Here is a 22,942-nt window from a genome sequence, read left to right on the forward strand (position 1 = left end):
TATTTACTTGAATTCTTAATATTTAGGCCTGAGACTAATTAGTATAAAAATATATTTTACATTTATCTTGGTGCATTTATAGATTTAAAATTAAGAGCCTCTTTTAAGAAAAAAATTAAAAAATATCGATACGAATCATTAATGATTGTTATAATTATTTTCTGCCATTTTTTTTTAAATTTAAAGTATTGTAATCAAATTATAAATAACATTTGATTTTAGAAATAAAATAATGATAAAACAAAACTGTATTTTTAATCGTAATGATCGAATTAGATTAAAAATATCCGCCATATTGAAATAGTACGATAATCAGCTGTAGATTATAAAAGCGATCATAGAAAAGACTAGCTGATATTAAATCTGCGAAAGATTAAATTTATTAAATCGTTAACTTTAAGCACCTCGCGTGGAACTCTTTTTTTAAATTACAGGCACATTTTAATAAACTACATTAAATTCATAGATAAACAATCTATAGATAATAAATCCGGAGAACGAAATTGGCGCGAATATTACCTTCGGAGAACTATTTTTATCTGTTACCGCGTAACTTCCCTCCTTTTGCTCCGATTTTGAATTTTTTTTTAAATCGAAAAGTAGTGTTTGCAATAGTGTCTTATTTATTTAAACATTAAAACATAAATTAAATATTAAACATTAGATAAATAAGACACTACTGTCTAGAAGTCTAGTAGATTTTCAATAAAAATTCATAATGCGTTACAAAAATTAATGACATTTTTCCTTTCCTCAATTACGTAAGCTACATTATAGGACCTACATAAAAATTAAATATTAAAATATTGTAACTCTTCAAATTTAAATTATTCAAACTTTCGTGAGACATTATACTAAACTGATATATAAACACGGCTAAACACTCACGTATATACGTCCGGTGGCGGCACCGACTAGTTGACATCCTGATGAAGGGCCTCCGATGGACTCGAAACTAGTCGGTGCCGCCACCGGACGAATATACGTGAGTGTTTAGCCGTGTTTATATATCACTCTTTAAATTTGCTTAATAAAAGTTCAGGATAATATATATTTTTTATAGTTTTTTCACAATAACTATTTTTTTTCTTTATAAACATTAATTGTGTTAAATTTCAAAAGTTAATTTATAAATTATATTTTGGATTATGAATCTTGATTTGACGTCAAATTTGTATGAAAAACTATGTCTACAGATTGTCTATCTGTAGATTATATAATTGGTAATATCTTAAATACGTGTTATAAACTAAAATATTATTTATTTTATTTAAAACTTTATGGCAGCTACATTGACTGGTTTAAATATATTCTGTATTTATTTTTTAAATCTTTTATGAAAAAAATATTTTTATTCTTTTTAAATTTCTATTTTAATTACATTTTTTTGTGAAACGAAATTTTAATTTAAATTGTATTTTAAAGCATAAATTATTATAAAATATTTTTAATAAGCAATTTTAATAATAAACTTAATTTAACGCTAATATGTTACTTAATTACACTTTGGTAATAAACTAATATTTTAATACAATTAATGAACTTATTCTGAGAAAATCGCAACTATAATAAAAATAAAAATATTAAAAGCGAAAAGTTAAGCTAAAAAATTATGTTTTATAGCTAACTAAAAACAATTAAAAATTAATATTTACATTTCAATATGTAGAATAAGGAATACAGCTGCATTTAATAATTAATCGAAATTGATTTTTTTTTAAGTAACTTGGCTTAAGTCGAATAATCGGGAAAGTCTATACAAACGAAAGTAAAACTGGGACAATAAAAGCGTTTTGTACTTATTATTAAAGAGCTGCGAATTAATAGACACGAATAAAATACGAATAAGAACAGCCTAAACGACCACTCTGAGACAAGACACTTTTATTATCTGTGGATTAAGTTTTGGCGGCAAAAAAAAAACTACGGCTGCAAATAATTATTTTACACTATTTCACTGGCATAAAAAAACCGCCATTTGTTAAATGTCAAAGTCAAAGACAACTGTCAAAACTAAAAACTGATAGTGATGTGAAAATTTTAAAACATCGAATAATGTGATTTGATAGATCGAAGTTATCGTATTTTTTTTTAATATTTTTAATTAGCAATATTGTTGTGCATCTTGTCTTCCCACCATTTATATATCGATACTAATAATAAATAATTTAGGCTATGAATTGTTTAAAGCATTCGAACGAGAAGGTACATTAGAGTTGTAGAGATTGCGCTGAGGAGTGTCGGCCGGATGGTGTGGCCGGAGTTGCCTCTGTATACTGGAAGAATATCATAATTTCCATATTAATTATATTCACATTTGGATTAATGCTTTTTATTTACTTTGCTATAAACGAAGTTAAAGATAAAGATATCAATCTTCCCAAAGAAATCATTCTCCCAAAAGAGGTCGCATTCCCAAAGAGTCCCAAATTACAAGTCAGTTCAAAATTTTGTATCTTACCCGCCATTTTCATTTACACCCAAATTTAGCAAATAGTACAAATTATATAGTTTAAGTCAAAGAATGAATAAAAGCATATAAATTAGTATTGAATAAAATGAGATTAAAATAAAAAAAAAAACCCAAAGCATTCTTACCTGACGCATGCTGGATCAACTGTGGCTGAGCTTCTAAAAAAATAAAAGAAAAAAAAAACAAAATAAAAAACATGCCATGATGATGTGTCTTTTAAGTTGATGATAAAAAAAACATGATTTCAAATCAAAGAAAGCAAAGAAAAAATTGGCAAATTTTTAAACTGCAATAAAAGTCTTTGGATATTAATTAAAAAAAATATGTACAAAAAAAAAGGTAAAAGACATTCATTGCTAGAAGCAGTCATCCCAAAGAACATATTCTCTTTCTTCCATCACACTGCATCTAGACTACGTTCTTTCTTTGGTATTTTCTTTCATCTCTTTCTCATTTCAACAATAATTCTCTTCTTTCATGTCTCACTTCTTTCTTTCATTAATCTTTTCTTTCTTGACTTCTTTCAACTTACCAATATCAACGAAGGCAGGAGGTGTGTGCTGGCTCCAGCTCTTTTCATTCTTCACTTTGACAGTCGCCTCGTACTTTCCAGGCTCCAAGTCCTGCTCCGACAGCGGATAGATGATTTCATATTCATGCGTCTTGATGTCAGGCAGCGGTACATTGATCGTCTTCCATTGTCCTTCCTGAAAGTTAACGTTTACTTTGGTTAATGGACAAAACCTTCATAAGATAAGCTAGACTTAACTTGAAATTCTAACGAATAAAAAAAACTTTTCAAAACGTGAGAAATCACGTAACTTGATTATGAAATGTCGAAAAAACAACTCGTAAGTTAGTACTACAACGTGTTCTAGCCACAGTTATTTGCCACTTACCGCACTCATCTGACGAAGCTGCAGCTCGATCTGTTCCAGCGGCTGGTGCGAGTGTATGGTCCAGGTCAGCTTGGGTCCGTCTACATCCAGATCTTCCACGACCGGCTCCTGCACCAGCTCGATTGACCTGTTATGTTTGCCCAGGTCGTTGTCGGCCTGCGAATGTACAGTGTACAGTTATTTAATTATTTTATTAATAAAAAGTTTGCAATTTTAAAAGAAAAATGTATAAATAAAAAATAATTAAAATTTATTTGTAATTTAAATTTTATTGTTTTTAAATTAAATAAAAAGAATGGCTTATTTTATTTTATTTCCAAACAAAAAACTGATATTACTTGAAACATTTTAAAATTGAAGATCTTATGGGTTCTTATGTTCTTACCTCACAAGTGAAAGTTCCGAAGTCCTGATCACTGGTAGGTGTGACAGTCAGGTTGGAGTGGTGGTCGCGTGTGCTCACTGTGAACTGACTCGATGTGTCCTCGATCAGAGAACCGTCTTTGTACCAGCGGATGTGCGCACTGGAAGGAGAAAAGCTCATATTACTAATATTATAAATACGAATGTTTAGATGGATGTTGGAACGGCTGTATGGATCTCGATGAAATTTGGCATAGACGTAGAACATAGTCTGGAAGAACATATACACTAATTAAGTTTTTTATTAATTCCGCGCGAACGGAATCGCGGGCAAATGATAGTAAATCATTGATAAATAAATAAATAAATAATTTATATAGAAATGATTATTTGTATATAAATTATTCATTTAAAAATTACTATTTGAAAAATATTACCAAATTTAAATTATCTATTTTAAAAGCGCGACGTAAAAAATGTTTAAAAATAAATTTAATTTAATTCTTAATAAGATTATTAATTAATTTGTTTGTCACCAGTGACTCAAAAGTAAGGCAGTTTGTAAACTTACGGGGCGGCTTCGTGAACAGAACATTGTAATACAGCTTCCACGTTGACGGCGGAGTTGATGATAGCTTTGGGCACGTGAACACGAGGTTTGCCTGCAAGTTACAAGATTTACGTTTAAAAAAAACAATATTGATCCCAATTAACTTTTAGACCAGAAATTAAACACGAAAAATTATATTTTTTACAAAGCACTTTTTGGTTGGTTTACATTATGCCAGTACAGTAAGACACTACTAGGTTGGCATCAACTGTACGTGCTCACTGGAGCTTAGTGTTTATAATGTGCAAGTTGTATGCAGCACTATTAAGCGGTACTGTACTGGAATAATGCAACCCAAATAATCTTTTGAAAAGTAAAGATAATTAGTGAAATATCTACTAAAATACTTTTTTACAACAACATAATTCACGCCCGTAACCTACATGGGTAGGCAGAAACCATAGACATCCATTTGTCGCGCTTCTGACACATTTCTCTTCTCCATATATACATACACTTTCTATGCTCTAAATACCGCCATTCTTGAGTATTTTAGACTTTGACAATTAGATATATTAATACAAAACCCAAATGGGACTTGATGGCGACACTTTTGTTAGTTTTAACAGTGGTAGAGCCCGCTTTAACATCTTCGCACGAATTGGTTCGGCTCGCCCGATGAAATACCACGACCACACAGAAGACAGGCGTAAAGTGGAAGCTATTCCAACTACAGTCTGATGAGTGAGCGTCCCGGAGGCCTAATTAAATCCTCTTTCCCTTCCCACCCTTTTTCTCAAAGGATGGGAAGTGGAAGTGGACTTTCCGGATGAGATTATGCATGGAAGGGGAAAATATTTTCTTTCTGTGCATCCTCTTCTCCGTCGATTAAAGTTAGGCAACGCATATGCAATTGCGTATGTCTATGGGCAACGGTTACTTCGCTATTTCAGCGATTTCAGGTGGCCGCTCGCTCGTTTGGCACCTTATGATATAAAAAAACTTCTGAGTTTTTAAAACGACATAGGACAGGACTAAGAAATGATTTTCTATATTAATCCTCCTTTATGCGGACAAATGGACAAAAGCTAGTAGAAATATACTTTTTTTAATACTTACTTTTAACAACAACAGTAATTTCAGCCTGTTTGTTGCCGACTCCATTGAACGCGTAGCAGTAATATTTGCCCGCATCACTCGTCTTCACGTTCTTAATATGGAGGCTGTTGATAGAGAACTCGCCGTCCTTCTCTTGCAGGCGTTCGTTCTGAGGATAGAGAGAGATGGCATTAGTTTTATGAGTTTCACTTCAAAGTCTTTCTTTCGTTGACATAAAAGTCAGTACAAAAATATTTTTCCTCTCTGTCTTTCTTTTGGAATGTAAAAGAGATAGTATAAAGTTAACGCACTTACAATGGTTAATAGTGGGTTTCTGAGACCGAAATCTCTGTATAAAACATATCTTTTGTCAAAACATAGATGACAATATGTTTTAGACGGGGATTTTTGTCTCAGAAATCTTCAGTAAGTGACTTTTTATATATATCTTTGAAAAATTTATGAACTATTGTATACAGTCGAATCTGCTGCAGAAAATCTCTAAAAGCGAGAGTCTTTGTCCCGTTCAGAATGATCTTCAAAAGCGAGAAACTCAAGACTCAAACTTTTAAAAACCAAAAAACATATCATGATTCTAGAACTCATCATCATCAGCTCACTATACGTCCCCACCGAGGAGCTCGGAGCCTACGCAAAGTTAGGGGTGATTAGGCCATAGTCAACCACACTGGCCAAGTGCGGGTTGGTTGACTTCACTCATATCTTTGAATTTCTCAGATATGTGCAGCTTCACGATGTTTTCCTTCACCGTTAGAACGTCGGATAAATGTACATATGTAAATCGGAAATCGAAAAACACATTGGTTCATTTCGGGATTCGAACCCAGGACCTGCAGATTGCAAGTCAAGTGCTTGACCACTGAGCCACCGACGCTCATCCATTATATTAGTTTCATTCAAATATTATCTAACAATTCTATTAATATCCAGACAAACGTCATTCTCTATATAATGACGTCAGCAATCAATATATACAAGTTTATCTAACTAGTCTATTGATAAATCCCACACACGATGTAACAAACAGAAGTTAATACAAAAAAGTATTTTATTCCAAAGGAATAAGGTTTATATTAGCTACAATTATTTACTAAGTTGGTCGTGTATCGATAACTTCTGTCTATCATGATTACAACACTATGACAGTTTTAGTTTGGAATAAATTTATTAACGTAACGGTAGAAAAACATATTTTTTTAAACTGTTTTATCTATATTGAAAAGTATAGCTAATTCCGTTAAAAACTCTTTTTTTTTTAATACAGACGGGGGCAAACGAACAGCGGTAACACCGAGGTGTTCAACGACGCCCATGGACATCAGCAATACCAGAGGAACCGCAGATGCGTTGCCGTATTTTGAGGTGGTGATAAGCTCTCTTACACAGATAAACTAACAATTATATCGTAATCTTACATGTTACAAATTTTATAAATGCGAAAGTCTAGATTGACAAATGTTTGTTTGAAAGTAGCTCCAAAATGGCTGCATGTATTTCGCTGATTTTTTTTACGCTGCGCGCATCGAGTCGCTGGCGACAGCTAATTTTTTTAAAATTTCTGGCAAAACTAAAAATGTCAAATAATCAAAATAGCTGCCATGTATGGAATTTAACTTGAATCTGATTATTTAGGCTTCTAATCGAATAGGTTAGATGTTTTATGGGAATTATTAAGGGGACGCTCAGAAAGGGGAAGTCTGTGCGTCTCCTTTTCATCCGATTAAAGATCAACGAATGTTTTCATTAAGAACATACTTACGACCACAATCCTACTTTATGTTTATCTACTAGCTGTCGCCCGCGACTCCGTGCGCGCGGAATTTAAAAGAAACTATTGGTCGCAGCGTAATGTTATATAGCCTAAAGCCTTCCTCTATAAATGGATTATCCAACAAAAAACTTTCAAATCGGACCAGTAGTTCCTGAGATTAGCGCGTTTAAACAAACAAACTCTTCCTTCTATAATATTAGTATAAATTAATTCTAAGAAAATATGATTGTATAGTATTTCTTAGTATTATATTTATAAGTCTAGACTTTGTTGACACATCGTGTAAGCGGTCGAAGACAGATAGTTACTCAATATCAATAAATTCATTGTATTAAATGAGAGTCACAAAGTAGCATCTAACAATAACTACGTGGCTTATGTGTCCTAGGTGTCACCCGCGACTCTATCCGCGCGGAATTAAACAAAATATAGCATATGTGGTCTATCAGACTATGTTCTACATTTATGCTAAATTTCAGCATGATCCACGCACCTGCTCTGGAGATATCTTCAAACAAACATCCATCTAAATATTCGCATTTATAATATTAGTAAGATTAAATTGATTAATACCAGTAGACAACGAGTTTATTAACAAAATACATTTATCTAAATTATCAAGATTATGCTTTGAGTAAAAATAAATATTGTTGTTAGTTGAGATGATATTCCAGACTATTTTTTCTTTGTTTTTTAGTTTGGTTACTTTTATTTTAAAGATTCAGATGTTTAAAATTGTATACCGTTGATATCTGAGACCAAAGTCTATATAAAACATATCGTCATTCCTATAATTTGACAAAACAGAGATATTAATATGTTAAACGAGATTTGTCTCAGAAACCCACGGTTAAGTTCTAAAGAGATTAGTGATATATTACATTTGGATCGACTAATGTATAAATGCTAAAATCCTATGTAAATGAAGTCCCAATAAATTTATCCAACACTCCTAAAATCCTCTATTATCTAGAAAGCTAAATCAGACCATAAACTGCTCGACGGAATTAATCTATACCGATGACGTCATTCTGACGCACTGAAGTGATGTCGTCCTCAGTAATCAAATTTATTTCACAGAATTAAGGCCGTGTTCGTAATAATTTAAAAATGAGCAGCTTCTATTCTTTTTCTTCTTCTTTTTTTTAACAAAAAAAGCCATTGTAGTACCATTTTTGATAAAGCTTGGTCCCTCGAGCCAGCAATTGAAAATGGCTGGCTGTTCTTTTTCCTACGACGTATAAAACAAGAGAAAATCTAAATCTTGTGCAAAGAAAGGAAAACTATGCTGTTCTTCATCACCATATGCCTGTCCTTTTTACTCTTAATGAAATTTTCGTCATTTAGGCCTCCTTCCTTCGACAACTCCTAACTTCATTCATATTAAAAATGTCATCACAAATAACAAATACTTACTCCATTGCCAGTGTCTCTTGACCAGATGATCTGTGGGGGAGGAGAACCACCAACAACACAGGTCAGCATCAAGTTGGAACCTTCCACAACTTCTCCATTGTTGGATGCAGAGAATTCTGTAAAAGAAAATTGGTGATCATGTAAATTTATAATATTAAGGTATTATTTAAACAGTAAGGCTTATTACTGCTCAGAGACACCGATTAATCTACACTAAGGAGAGTTAAGTTTAATTGTAGTTTAAGTAACTATAAAAGGACTCTTGGTATGGTAGTTAACTCTGTCTTAACTCAGAATAGTGAATCTCATTGAAGAAAGCCTTAAAATATATAATCTATCCTTCTATTTGCATTTCGTCTGTGAAATTATTAAAAAATATTGAAACCCCAGTATTAGTTAATCCTCTCCTTTATTACTTGTTCCTCCTTCGTTGTTTATTTGCTTTTGTAACCAACTAGCTGTCCCCCGAGACTCCGATTGCGTGGAATTAAAAAAAAACTTAATAAGTAGCCTATATTTTCCACAATATGTTCTACATCTATGCCAAATTCCAATAAGATCTTTTAAGTCGTTCCAGACATAACTTCTAACAAACATCCATCCAGTAAGATTATATGTACATTTGATACAAATTTTCTAATTTTTACGTTTGCCATTAGGTCTACTAACTTCACCAAGCATGTTTCATATATGCTTCCTTTTTAATATTACAGAATACTCACTGACTATCTTCGGTTTTTCTTGGATATTTAATGTATGTTCAATAGTAACTCTGTTTGTTTGCAGAACTTCACACTTGTATGTATCGCTATCGGCTATGGTCACATTTTTGATGAGAAGATCTGTTGAGTTTGCAGGACTGGAAGAGAAATACGATGGTTATTTAATGTTACCGGCTTATAGTTACCGAATGCATAAAGTCAAGGACAAGTTTCAAAGCGTTAATGACCTAATGGTTAAAGGAACGGATTTCCGAGAATGTGGTCTACATTTCGAATCTCTCTCATTGACTATTGTCGTAAATCCTCCTAGTACAAGCCTAGAGGTTACTTGGAATGTTACAAGAAATATTGGTCAATTAACAAAAATCTGCTAACATATAATAAAATAAAAATAAAAACATCATTGCTTAAGTTGTGAGAAATAAAAGTAATCAGAACCTTTACTTATAAAGAAATATTTCACTCACATGGCCCAGAATAGGCTCATTCACCTTCCGCAATCACAATTCCGTACATTCCTGTACACTTTTTTGTATTTGATAAGTTTTGAAGCATACTCACATTGATATCCTTTGGTTCTGAGCGTAGGAAGTTGCGTGCTGGTCTTGCGTCTTCATTGTTCCGAAGAAATACATTGTACCATTTTTAGTCCACTGAACAACTGTGCCGTCTGTAACGTAAAAGAACAATTTTTAAATAGTCAAATATTTATAGTAGTTAATTTAATGCTTAAGTATCCAGTGCCAAGAATCTTTATAATAAATCTTTATACAGTTAACTCTATGTCTTTTTCAAAGGGAACAAGAAGGATGATAATTTTGTATAGGTTCTTGGCAAAAACCCAAAGTTAATATAAAGCTTAAAAAAATGTTTAATATATGGGACTAAGCGTTGGTTCTTAAGACCAAAACTTCTGTATAAAATATGTCGCCATCCCAGTCAATATCTTTGACAAAACAGAGATGTACGTCTTTGAAACCCACGGTAAAATAGGCAAAGTGCTGACAAATATAAAATACACGAAGTATTCCTGATTATGTGTTATTCAAAGTATGATTATCTTTTTTTAGCGTTCCAGAAGAAAAAAAAACGGAACCTTCATAGGATCACTTTGTTGTCCGTCCGTCTGTCTGTCAAGAGTCTTTTCTCAAAAACGCGTCAAGGTATCAAGCTGTCATATTTTTAACTTGTACTCTATTTCGAATAAATGTAATTTTGTCGTTCTTAGTAAGTACTAAAATAAATATTTAGGAAGTAACTCATCAACTTAAACGCTCATTGACATGAAGATAATAAACGTTAACAATACGAGATAATAAAACTGCAAACAGTAATTCCCGCGCATTCCGTCCGCCATCTTGTTTGTACAGTTAATCGGAAACGACGGCGCAATTTGGCGCCAACGGAAACGTAGTCGTTGCGCAATACTTTTTATTGCGTAATGAATCTTTTTAAAATAATTCACGAACGTTTAAAGGAAGCCCATAAAATGTTTAGAATTAAATTGTTTGCGGAAGTGATCCGTCTGGGACATGATTTGACAATTTCTTAAAATAAAAATAAAATGTATATTAAAAATATTGTACCAACATTTGATGAATTAAATTCAATTTTAAAGTTGTACTTTTTAGCAAGTTTTTGCAAATGTGTAAAACTAACTGTCGCCCGCGACTCTTTCGTGCGGAATTAAAAAAAAAATGTAACCTATTTGTTCTTCTAGACTTAGTTCTATATGTATGCCAAATTTTATTAAGATCCGTTTAGCTGTTCTGGAGATACCTTCAAACAAACATCCATCTAAACATTCGCATTTATTATATTACCTATAGTAAGAAGTAAGATAATTCTACAAAAGTCATACGTAGTAATTAGAAGCGTCTTATTTATATAAAACCTATGTATTTTGTCAAAAATATGGTAATAAAATTTCTAACACAACAAAATTAGTTACCAATAGAATAATAATGACATAACGCCATCATAAAACGTAAAAAAAGCTCAAATATTCATCCATACCAATGACTTATTGTGTATTATATTATGTTAAAATATTTAAAAAACTAAACACGTACTAAAGTGTGAATACTATTTACATTATTTGTAGCCATAGAATTTAATGCCCTTCCCACTGAAATCAAATACAGTGAAATGTTATCATAAGAGACATTTCACCTTATTGTGTTTTAAACGTCACATCGTTCATCGAAATGGGTAGGGTATTTACTTCCTCGACTGTGTAAGCGGCGTTCCCTCATACATTTGTGATGCTAAATAGCCATGCGATTAGAATATTATATATATATTATAATAATATTAATAAGAATGGTGTGACACCTGGCGGATGACGATGTAATAGAAAAGCGATTGTCAATCGACACATTCGTTTTGTTTCAAATTATTAAATACTAGCTGTGAGCCGCGACTGAGCCTGCGATGAATTAAAAAAAAAAACTTAATAGCCTATGTGTTCTTCTAGACTATGTTCTACATCTATACTAAATTTCATCAAGATCCGTTTAGCTGTTCAGGAGATATCTTCAAACATCCATCCATCTAAACATTCGCATTTATAATATTAGCAATATACTTATGTCAAATTAAGAGCACTTTATATTATTAAAGAAGTCCTTCGTCCTCAGATTTCTAACTGAAATCTAACCTCAATTTAGTTTTAAGCTAAAGTGTTTTAGTAACTATCAGATTCTATGTGCTAGTTAGGGTAATTTAAGATTTGTACTTACCAGCAGGTGACACTTTGCACTCGAGTCTGACATTATCGCCAAGTGTGATGTTGTAGTGGGTCGACTGCGTCAGAATCACCGCAGACACTTCAGGTTCTTCATCAGCGTCATTGCCTGTAACAGAATAATGTGATGCTGGAGATCATATCATTAACATACATACATATATATCATATACATCTCCACTGAGAGCCTACCCTAAGTTAGTAACTAGGTCATAGTAAATGCTGGCTTAGTACGGCTTGACTTCACACATATCTTTGAATTTCTTCACAAATATGTGCAGGCATCATGATGTTTTCCTTCACCATAAACATATGTCAATCGAAAAAGAAAAAACTCTTTGGTATATGACGGGATTCGAACCCAGAACCTGCAGATTACAAGTCAAGTGCTTTGGCCCTGAGCCACCGACGCTCTGGCCCTAAGCCACCGACGCTCTCATGGAGATCATATGATGTAAAATTGGAGCTGATTACAACTCTAGTAGACATATTGAAATGTCAAACCATTGCTATTTTGGGTAGCTGTGGCGATATACCAGCTTTACTAATAGCTTTAGATTTAAAAACTAAAGAATTTTAAACATACAATGTACTGTTCCTAAATTGATGTTAAAAAGGCATCCAAATAGAAATGCGATACTTAACTAAGCATTATATTAAGAATAAACTAAAGCAACTTAAAGATCAGAGGACCTAACATGAATATACGTGAAAAGTTTTCGTAACGTCATCTACTTTGTATTAGAAGTATTACGAAGACGCGTGTTGCAAATTATTCGTACTAGGTCCTTTGTAAGTTGCTTACTAAGAATTATATAAAAGTGTTTTCTTACCTCCATCACCGTCGTTCTGCGCCTCATCGTCAATCGCCGCGTCAGCGAGTACGTCGTAATCATCAGTCTGACGCCGGTGCATCGAGTGCCGCGCTTCTGTAATAACATTGTACTATTAGTAATTAGTTCATGCGACTTTGTTCGTGTAGAATATATATTTTATATCATAAGTGGCAAACGAGTGGCCACTTGAATTCGCAGAAATATCGAAGAGACTGCCCATAGATTCGTAATTGCAGATGCGTTGCCCACCTTTAATCGATGGAAAAGGGGACGCGTAGAAAGGGACTATATATCCTTTCTATGCGTCCTCCGTTATATCCACTTTCGCTTCCCATCCTTTCCTTATAAGAAAAGGGTGGGAAAGGAAAGATGAAATTTGGCGCTGGAACTAACAATCGTTCTATTCAACACTATGTCATGAGTATGGAAAGAGACTGACTATTTGAAATTGAGAAATAGGTAAAGAATATTTTTGAACACAATACTTATATAATTTCTATTTTAAATCACAGTTTACGTAATAGTGAAAGTAATACTGTGAGCCCTGCATTCTATTGTGAAATAAAAAAAAAGAAATACAATAAATTGGTTACGTAGTTTCATTTTTACGCTTTGGATTCAAATTTTAGAAATAAATAGCGGTCACTCGCGACTCCGTCAGCATGGATATAAAAACATAATAAGTATGTGTTTTTCCAGACTATGCTTTATATGTATGCCAAATTTCGTCTATCTAAACATTCGCATTTATAGTATTAATAAGATTTTGTTTTAAAATGTTTTTTATGAAGTCTTTAAAAGGTAAACGTCCTGTAGGTACTAAAATATTTCCTAAAAATCCATATTTCTTTACATAATTACCATTCATAAAAATTCTCCCATAAATAGTAACACTATTAACAAGTTAAACTACACATAAAAGATTTAAAAAGCTTCTATTTATATTTTCCTCAAATACCCACGTATTTCAAACTTTACGACTTTGAATATAGTGAAATGGACTAAGCAACGAATCTAATTGTAATAAATTACACCATTTTGCTTCATCAACTACGTCCCCACTGAGCCGGAGGCTACCCTAAGTTAGGAGTGACTAGGCTAGTCAACCATGCTGACCCAATACTGTTTGATAATTCCTAAAAAAGTTAAACGTCTTTATGAACCTAAGTAACACAAATGCAAGTTCATATTGTTTGTTTTTGACAGAGCAGAATACGAGTTAGACAGGTCCTGTCTGTTAAAGGTCAAAGTTCAATGAAGACATTTACATAAGCATGATTTTCCCATAAATGTCTACTCAGCGTTGTGCGGTCTTTCCAAATTTGGTATGGTAGACGGCTAGTAGCTTTTACGTATGGTACAAGTTAAGAGTAAAAGCGATTCTATTTTTGTCCTTATATCCATTAGAATAATCTTACTAATATTAAAAATGCGAATGTTTGAATGGAGAGATATTTGTTTGAAGGTTTGGTACATATGTGAAACATAGTCTGGAAGAACAATTATGTTTTATTATTTCTCCGTGGACGGAGTCTCGAGCAAAGCTAGTGATGGTATATTTTAGAAATAACTGACTAATTAACAAATTATTTATTTAATAGATAGATTAATTAGAGCGTAAATAATGATTTTATGCAATTATACATTTTCTATTATTTAAACAGATTTCAAATAAAAAATTAGTGTAAAGGTGACATTAATGTTATAATTTACTTTTACTAATGCAATTTCATTTCTTTTGTTTTTTAAATATATTTAGTTGTTCGTGTTATGAGTTATTTAATGCCCTTTGTTACATAGATAAATATTTATTTGATGTTACACAAATTAATAAATTCGTCTAAAGTCAAAAGTCGCTTAGTTTAAATAAATCCGTGGTCAACCAAATCGCTCCCGCTTCCGCTTATCGCTACTGTCTATATTTTACACCATACTCGTCTGAACGCGTGCCCGTCTCTCTCCTGCTTCTATTACCCGGTGAATAACTCAAATTGTTTCCAGATCGTACCGATACAGCGTGTTTAGTTTGCCCTTATACGGACTCTACTGTACGCCATTGAAACTGGAAACATTATGATGTTGATTTTATCTTATACGATAATTATGGTAAATTCTAACTTCATATGTTTACTGCCACACTGAGAGCTGTTTCTTGGTTATTTACACAGTCCCTTAGTGTAGATTTCTATGACTTAGAGACATATAAACCTCTGGTTATGACATAACATAGTGTCCAACGTAAATAAACGTAAGTGCATAATTTTACAGGAAAGTATGTTCAATATTCATCATCATCTACTTACTATACGTCCCAACTGTGGGCCTCGGAGTCTACCCAAGTTGGGGTGACTAGGCCATAGTCAACCACGCTGGCCAAGTGCGAGTTGGTTGACTTCACACATATCTTTGAATTTCTTCTCAGATATGTGCAGGTTGCCTCACGATGTTTTCCTTCACCGTAAGAACGTCTGATAAATGTACATATGTAAATCGGATATCGAAAAACACATTGGTACATGGCGGGTTTCGAACCTAAGAGATTCGTGCAGATTGCAAGTCAAGTGCTTGACCCCTGAGCTACCGACGCTCTATTTTCAATATTAGGACGATTATTTTATTTTACTTTTGACCTTTATAAATGGACTAGATATACGAGGTAGTATCTTGTGCCATTTTGCCGCTGGTAGTAGTTTATAGCGGTTATATATAACTAATAATATTGATAGAATTGTCACACATCAATCAGGCGTGTTTAAATCGGAACGAAGTAAAAAAATAATCACATATCCTTTTATAAAGATCAGTGACTTTTATAAATGGAAACTGATTACAAAGACTGATCTAAACGTTCGCATCTATATATTAGTAGGATTATTGCAAAATTGTGGGATACGATTTTTATGTTGGATTCGTTGACTTTTAAGATTTTTTTATAAAAAAAAAGTATAATTTATTTTAAACTAAATCTAACTGCAATTAAAAGAAGGAAGGAAATATTACTTATTATTGTATTCTTATAAATGTTAATTTGCAATTTATGTTCGTAGTGTGTTGTGATGGTATAGACAGAGTGGAACCTTTTGGAATATTAATAATGCGGGGAAAGACTCCATGTCGGTTGTCATGCATTGCGAATACTGATTACAATGCTTTATACTTTGTTTTTAAACGTTTCTGCACGTTTTAATGACATATATTATACATAGAACTGTGTTTTATTTGGATAACATGAACTAAAGGATTATGATTGCTAATACAGCAATCGCCCGCGAAACTGTCTACGGGGAATAAAGAGAACTTGTTCTACATCTATGCCTAAGTTCAACGAGATCCAGGCAGCCATCTATCTAAATATTTGCATTTATAACATTAATAACATAGTAAAAGCGTCGGTGGCTCAGGAGTCAAGTATTTGACCTGCAATTTGCATGTCCTGGGTTCGAATCCCGCCATGTACCAATCTGTTTTTCGATTTCCGATTTATGTACATTTATCCGACGTTCTTATGGCGAAGGAAAACATCGTGATGCTGCACATATCTGAGAAGAAATTCAAAGATATGTGTGAAGTCAACCAACCCGCACTTGGCCAGCGTGGTTGACTATGGACTAGTCACCCGTAACTTAGGGTAGGGTCCGAGCCCCACATTGGGGACGTAAAGTGAGCTGATGATGATGAACATAGTACGAAGTAAGATAGTCAGTAGGGATTATTTATATATTTTAAGGTTATTGAATATAACATAATTTTTCCTAGACTAGGTAAAATGCGTCACCTAAGTACAATATGACCTAGTCATTGCGGTACAGTCGCGCACATAACTCGTCCCTACGTTTAATTGTCATTATTTGAAGTGCCCCGCTTCTGTGGCCTGCGAGCAATCATTCTGTCACGAGTCGACTTCCTATATGGTCAAAGAGTAAACGTACAGAGCCGTCTGTTCATTCAAAAATAGGTACAATCTTATATAGACGATATTATAACTTAATTTTGACTGCAGTTAGGTTAGTTGTAGAAAGCTTTATTGAGAAGAATTTAATTTCTAGAAAGTAATTTAAAAAAAAAATTTCGAATACATCTTTCAAATATTAGTACAAACATAAAAATTAATCTTTCAATTGACAGTCTGACGTTTCAATTATCATTGAATGTCAATGTGACTCTGAGAGCCTTGTAGGTAATAAATAAATCAACGCCGCGTCTGTTTAATGCTTACTCTTTGTGATTAATTGAGTAGCGACCTGAAAGTGCGCTGCATTTGTTGCTGCACTCGGGTTACATTTCCTTGACACATATGACACCAAATGACAATTATGTATTTGACATAAAAATGTATACATATAAAGAAATGAGAGGAAAAAGAAAAAAATAAATGGTTCTTTAGTAAAAGTTTTAGCTCTAGTAGCAAATTTTTGACGCCGTCTTTTTATAAATATTTGGTAATAAGGTTATGTGAGCCTGTAATCATACCTTTGGCGTCTCTTTCCATCCAGTGCCATATCCTAACGCGGCCACTGGATAGACCATCTGACCGCTTAGTCTAGGACAGGCTTAGGGCCATTATTTATAAGAGACCGCTGGATTTAAACCTTAGTAAGCCTGTGAAGCATCTTACTTCTTTACCACCATCAACCTGTCCTTTTCTCTACGTAGTGACTTCACAATATTAATCTTCCAAACATCTCTATCTTTTGATCTAGTGACGTCATCAGACAGACATTAGAAATCATAACTTCTAGAGTACATTTTGACGTTAGACTTTATTTTATGAGACATAAAGATAATATTCCCTTGCACCCTTAATCGAATCTATTTCAGTTCCCAAGTCGCTAATGAAAATGGCAATAGCCAATTGGATCACCAATTAGACAGATTAGGAGCGGCTTTTACCTAATTGTCCCTGACCTGGATTAGTATTTATTGCCAAATTTCTATTACTAGTAATAATTTATCGGTTTGTCTATAATGATACAAGTCACGGTACATTCGAATGGGGAATTTATGAATATTGTATTTAGTTTAGCTCGATATGACCAAGTTTTTGTTTTTAACTGGCGGCAATGCCTCCATCTCTACTGGCATGGTGGCAAGAGCCTTTATTATCTTTTGCTAACTTAATAAACATTACTTTTCCTATCTTACTAAACATACAAGTTTCTTAATTTAAAAATATATATTAAAATGACTAAGAACGAAAGATGTTACTAATATTATAAATGCGAATGTTTAGATGGATATTTGTTTGAAGGTATCTCCGAATGCCTAACGGATCTCGGTGTAATTTGGCATAGTTGTCGAACATAGTCTGGAAAACACATGAGCTACTTAGTAAGTTTTTTTTTCAATTGCGCGCGAACAGAGACGCGGGCAACAGCTAGTTTAATGATAAGTGCATCTAAATTCATTTTTCAAAGAGTAGTTATTGTGTTTGTCAGTAGCATATGATTACAGAAGTTCGTTTTTAGTATGTGTGAATCATAAACAATTGAAGTTTTTATACCATGTTCTTTATCAGACAGACCACCTGTCGCCCGCGACTCTGTCCCACGTAATTAAAAAATACCCTAAATTCGTACCCTATGTGTTCTTCCAGACTATGCTCTACATCTATGCCAAATTTCATCAAGAACCGTTCAGCCGTTCTGGACATACCTTCAAATATCCATCCAGCTAAGCATTCACATTTTTAATATTAGTAAGAAGAAAGATTTACGATTATCATCAATAAATAAACAATAAAACATCACACAAGGGTCGGACTGACCCTGCGGGCGTGATGGAATGCAGCGGTGTGGTTAAAGGGGGTCTGCAATGGATTGAAGAGCCATTTATAACCCATCGACGTTTTAGGGTTAACTTGTCGAATGACGGAATCGATTCTATAAACCAATCGATATTTATATTTTACTAGCTGTCGCCCGTGACTATGTCCGCGCGATATAAAAAACATAGTAGCCTATGTGTTCTTCCAGATTATGCTCTATATCTATGCGAAATTTCAGCGAGATTCATGCAGCTGTTTTGGAGATACCTTCTAACAAACATCCATCCAAACATTCGCATTTATAATATTAGTAAGATAGTAATATTCCACGTCTACACAACACGTAAGACAACCTGGTCTGTTACCATGAATTTCCACTGAAAATTTAATCCTTTTCGATGTCTTTATAGAAACAGAAATATCAATATGTTTTTAAATAAGCATATCAACAGTGGAAAAATCATTTCTTATGCAGTATTTTACTCTAAATAAAGACACTTTGAATACAATCGTCTGAATATCCGATTCAAGCTTAATTATTAGGTATTAATTTTACAAAAGCAACTTTATTCCCAAACTGTTAAGTTTCAAAATGATAAATTAAATCCTTAAATAATTATAATACATTGCCACTTAATAAAATACAACAAATATTAATAAACAAACAAAAATCAACTTTAAGATAAAGTGTTAAGGATTAAAAAGTGACATTAGAATTTTCGAACCACAGTCCCGTCTGCGACGTTAATCTATGTCCGATGTCAAACAAAAAGGCGGGATAAATCTATTCGGAGAAGTTGCCAGTATCATTTGGTCTTTAAAAGTGAAGCTGTTGAAATGTTATTTTGGTATCTTTATAAAATTGTCGGTCAAATTAGAATGAATATACGATGTCGGTGCTTTTGAGATGATAATCAAGTTAAGAAGCATTTTGAATTTGTTACAGTTTGTGTTATAAAAATATTACGTTTTATAAAACAAGAAACATGATAATTTGAAAAATCCATAGCGGTAGCAGATGTATGAATGTTGACTGGATAGAAATTATAACGAACTGTCACCTCGACACCGTCTGCTTGGAATTTAAAAAAAAATAAGTAGCCTATGTGTTCGTCCAGATTATGTTCTACATCTATGCCAAATTTCATCAAGATCCATGCAGCCGTTATAGAGATACTTTCAAACAAACATCCATCTAAACATTCGCATTTATAATATTAATATGGGAATTAATAATTTATGCTTAATTATTTTAAAACAACAATTATCTTTATTATAATTACAAGATACAGAAATAAATTTAAAAAATAATAACACCCAATAAATAGGTTATGACATAAAAACGCGCGGGAACATGTCACTCACGTTTATGTCAAACGTCAAATTGGCGCGAACATTTTGACAGATGTCTAACGAAGTATCAACGACGCATTCCATTTCCTGTATTTAATGTTATTGACCTCGATTTATTTATAGATTCGAGTGTTTTAAATAATAATACTTGAGATTAGTACTTAAGCAGTTTTGTATCGTATTTGTGCGTGTAATTAATAATTCCCTCTCGAGTAACGGTCCTTGAAGATTTGTGTATGAGTCATTTTTGTAACCATATGTGGAGCATTTTTAATCTGTAGCAAGCAACACTTAAATTGTAAAATGATACATTTAAAAAGTACTCGTCAGTGATTAATTTCCAGCATTGTATCTTTTTTGTTGTTTTGAAATCTGAAAACTTAATTAGTAGTCTATCTGTGCCAAATTTCATCAAGATCTGTTCTGCCGTTCCTGAGATATCTTCTAACAAACCTTCAACCATCTAAACATTCGCATTTATTAGTAAGATGGCGGATTTAGGGATTGTTAAACTTACTCTATCTCCTCTCTGTCTTCTACATACAAACATCTATACATGCACGGTTTCTGGTGCTCTTAATGCCTTCTAGAATATTCCAACAATCAAATACCAGCGCTCTGAATTCCTTTATTAATCTCCATCCATCCATCTTTTCAAGTAAACCATCTAAGTAATAAAAGAAAATTTGCCAGTATCTTCGGGACCTTGCCTAAAGGGACTCCTTTTAATAACATATTTTAGTGAATTATTCGTTTTTTTTTTAATATTTTATTTTATATCATAGATTTAAGACTTTATGTAATTATAGAAATAAAAGAAAATCTTGTTTTTTTCAAAAAATCTTCAAACTACGTAACAAAATACATCCCTAACCTAACACAAGACGACCGACACTTGTGGAAACAACGCGTTCTTGTACCTAACAGTTTGCATTCAATTGTTTGCTTTTCCTATTTTTGTGTGGTACAAGTTATAAGCGATGAGCGATATTATTTACTAACTTGTTGCCTGTGACTTTGTCTATCGAATTAAAAAAAAATCTTGTAATAAATCAAGCCTATGTCATCCAGGGATAGTGTAACTTTTAAACAGTGAAAGAATTTTTCAAATCAATTCAGTTTCGGGGCCTATTCAATGTAAACAATCAAACTTTCCTCTTTATAATCTTATACATAAAATTCTCGTGTCATAGTTACCATACCCTCTGGTACTTCTTGACTGATTTTATGATGTTTTTTATGCATATTCAATAGCTCTGAGAAACGGCTACAATCTATTTTTTAATCCCGCGCAGACGGAGTCGAGTGTGACAGTTAGTTTCGTATAGATTCAGTGCGGTCATTCGCCGTTCTAACTAAACGATAATCGTATGTTTGTTTCTACTGTTAGGAATAAAATCTGAAAATGTGGTAGTGTATTGACCCAACGCAAGCCTAAAATAACCACCTAAAATAGCCACTAAAATGTCCATGTGTCCCCTCACTATTCATTCTGACACTGGACTTTGTAACGAAAGCACGTCATTCGCGCCAAAGGATTATAATTAATACCGTCTAAAACTATAATATTTAACACATTTAATGCCAATTTCACGGCGCCAAGGACAGATTCATAACTAAAACTGCATTTAGGGCTGCATACGATAAAAAAAACTCAAATTCGACTTCGCCGATTAACATAAGATTCATCTTAGTAAAGGTTAGTTAATCGCTTATTACTTGTACCATATACTAACACTTCACAGGTGCGCATTTGCTCCCAATTCCTTGAGCTCTCGGTCGATGAAATATTGCTTTTTATTACAACTAACAATATACCAATATTTATACATAGCATGTTCTTGACTTCAATATTTTATTTATCGTTTCTGTTTCGTGACGTCAGGAACGTTTAAATTTGGAACAATGTAATAAATGAAAACATCCTTTAAACATGTTTTGTTACAATATAAGCGGCAATATCCTAATGGTTAAGCGTACGGATTTCGGAAGGTCGGGGCTTCGAATCCTGCTACTGTCGTAAACCATATCCTAGCACAAGCCTACAGCTTAGTTGAAATGGTAAAAGTATTAGTAAATTTACAAAAAAATCTGCTAATATTTATGTGCGTACGTAGTTATCTCATGTCTTGTCTTGTGTTTTTATCTATCTCTGTCTCTCTTCAGCCATATGACACCAACAGCTGGGTATTACCCTCCCCCGAAGCCACGGTGATCAATGCTATCAGCATCTAGGATATTCTATGTCTAGGTTTTACATATTACCTGACAGATCTAACTACGATAACCTCTAACTTTACCATATAATTATGTTAAACTACATATTTTGATATGTTAGAAATGTAGGCATAATTATGCAGTAAACATATAGCAATACTATCACCCGCGACTCCGTCCGCTTGGAATTAAAAAAAAAGTTAATTACTAGCCTAGATGTTAGTCCAGAAAATGTTCTATATGTATGCCAAATTTCATCCAGATCAGTTGAGGCATTCTGGAGATACTTTCAAACAAACATCAATCTAAACATTCGCATTATAATATTATAAGTAAGATTTTTTTTATATCAAATGTTGGCAAACGAGCGAGCGGCCTGAAATCGCTGAAATAGCGAAGTGACCGCTGCCCATAGACATACGCAATTGCATATGCGTTGCCTACCTTTAATCGACGGAGGAGAGGATGCACAGAAAGAAAATATTTTTCCTTTCCATGAATCCTTTCATCCGGAAAGTCCACTTCCACTTCCCATCCTTTCCTTATAAGGAAAAAGGGTGGGAAGGAAAAGAGGACTAATATTGACCTCCGGGGCGCACACTCATCAGACGAAACGCGGAATAGCTTCCACTTCACGCCTGTCTTCTGTAAATGTTTACTTAAGTGATCATTAAACTATCCTTAGTCGAATATAACCGTTTAATATTAGTCGT

General features: G+C 33.4%; 1 protein-coding gene across 2 annotated transcripts in view; it reads right to left on the bottom strand.

Annotated features, from left to right (window-relative positions):
- Nucleotides 1–2,084: 2,084 nt before the first annotated feature.
- Nucleotides 2,085–22,942, bottom strand: part of LOC106125809 (protein amalgam) — a 116,668-nt gene continuing 95,810 nt past the window's right edge. The window contains exons 3-14 of one of the 2 annotated variants that reach the window (XM_013323181.1): nt 12,893–12,988; nt 12,055–12,168; nt 9,875–9,983; nt 9,314–9,450; nt 8,592–8,707; nt 5,405–5,552; nt 4,307–4,397; nt 3,758–3,896; nt 3,373–3,528; nt 3,006–3,180; nt 2,599–2,631; nt 2,085–2,276 (exon numbers count right to left, since the gene is read on the bottom strand). In XM_013323181.1, coding sequence (XP_013178635.1) covers nt 2,185–2,276; nt 2,599–2,631; nt 3,006–3,180; nt 3,373–3,528; nt 3,758–3,896; nt 4,307–4,397; nt 5,405–5,552; nt 8,592–8,707; nt 9,314–9,450; nt 9,875–9,983; nt 12,055–12,168; nt 12,893–12,988 — 1,406 coding nt within the window. In that variant the 3' untranslated portion in view covers nt 2,085–2,184. The remainder of the gene's footprint in view (nt 2,277–2,598; nt 2,632–3,005; nt 3,181–3,372; nt 3,529–3,757; nt 3,897–4,306; nt 4,398–5,404; nt 5,553–8,591; nt 8,708–9,313; nt 9,451–9,874; nt 9,984–12,054; nt 12,169–12,892; nt 12,989–22,942) is intronic. The other variant, XM_013323182.1, reaches the window with a different exon arrangement.

Source organism: Papilio xuthus, unplaced genomic scaffold (genome assembly GCF_000836235.2).
Source record: "Papilio xuthus unplaced genomic scaffold, Pxut_1.1 DF825783.1, whole genome shotgun sequence".
Taxonomy (NCBI): Eukaryota; Metazoa; Arthropoda; class Insecta; order Lepidoptera; family Papilionidae; genus Papilio; species Papilio xuthus.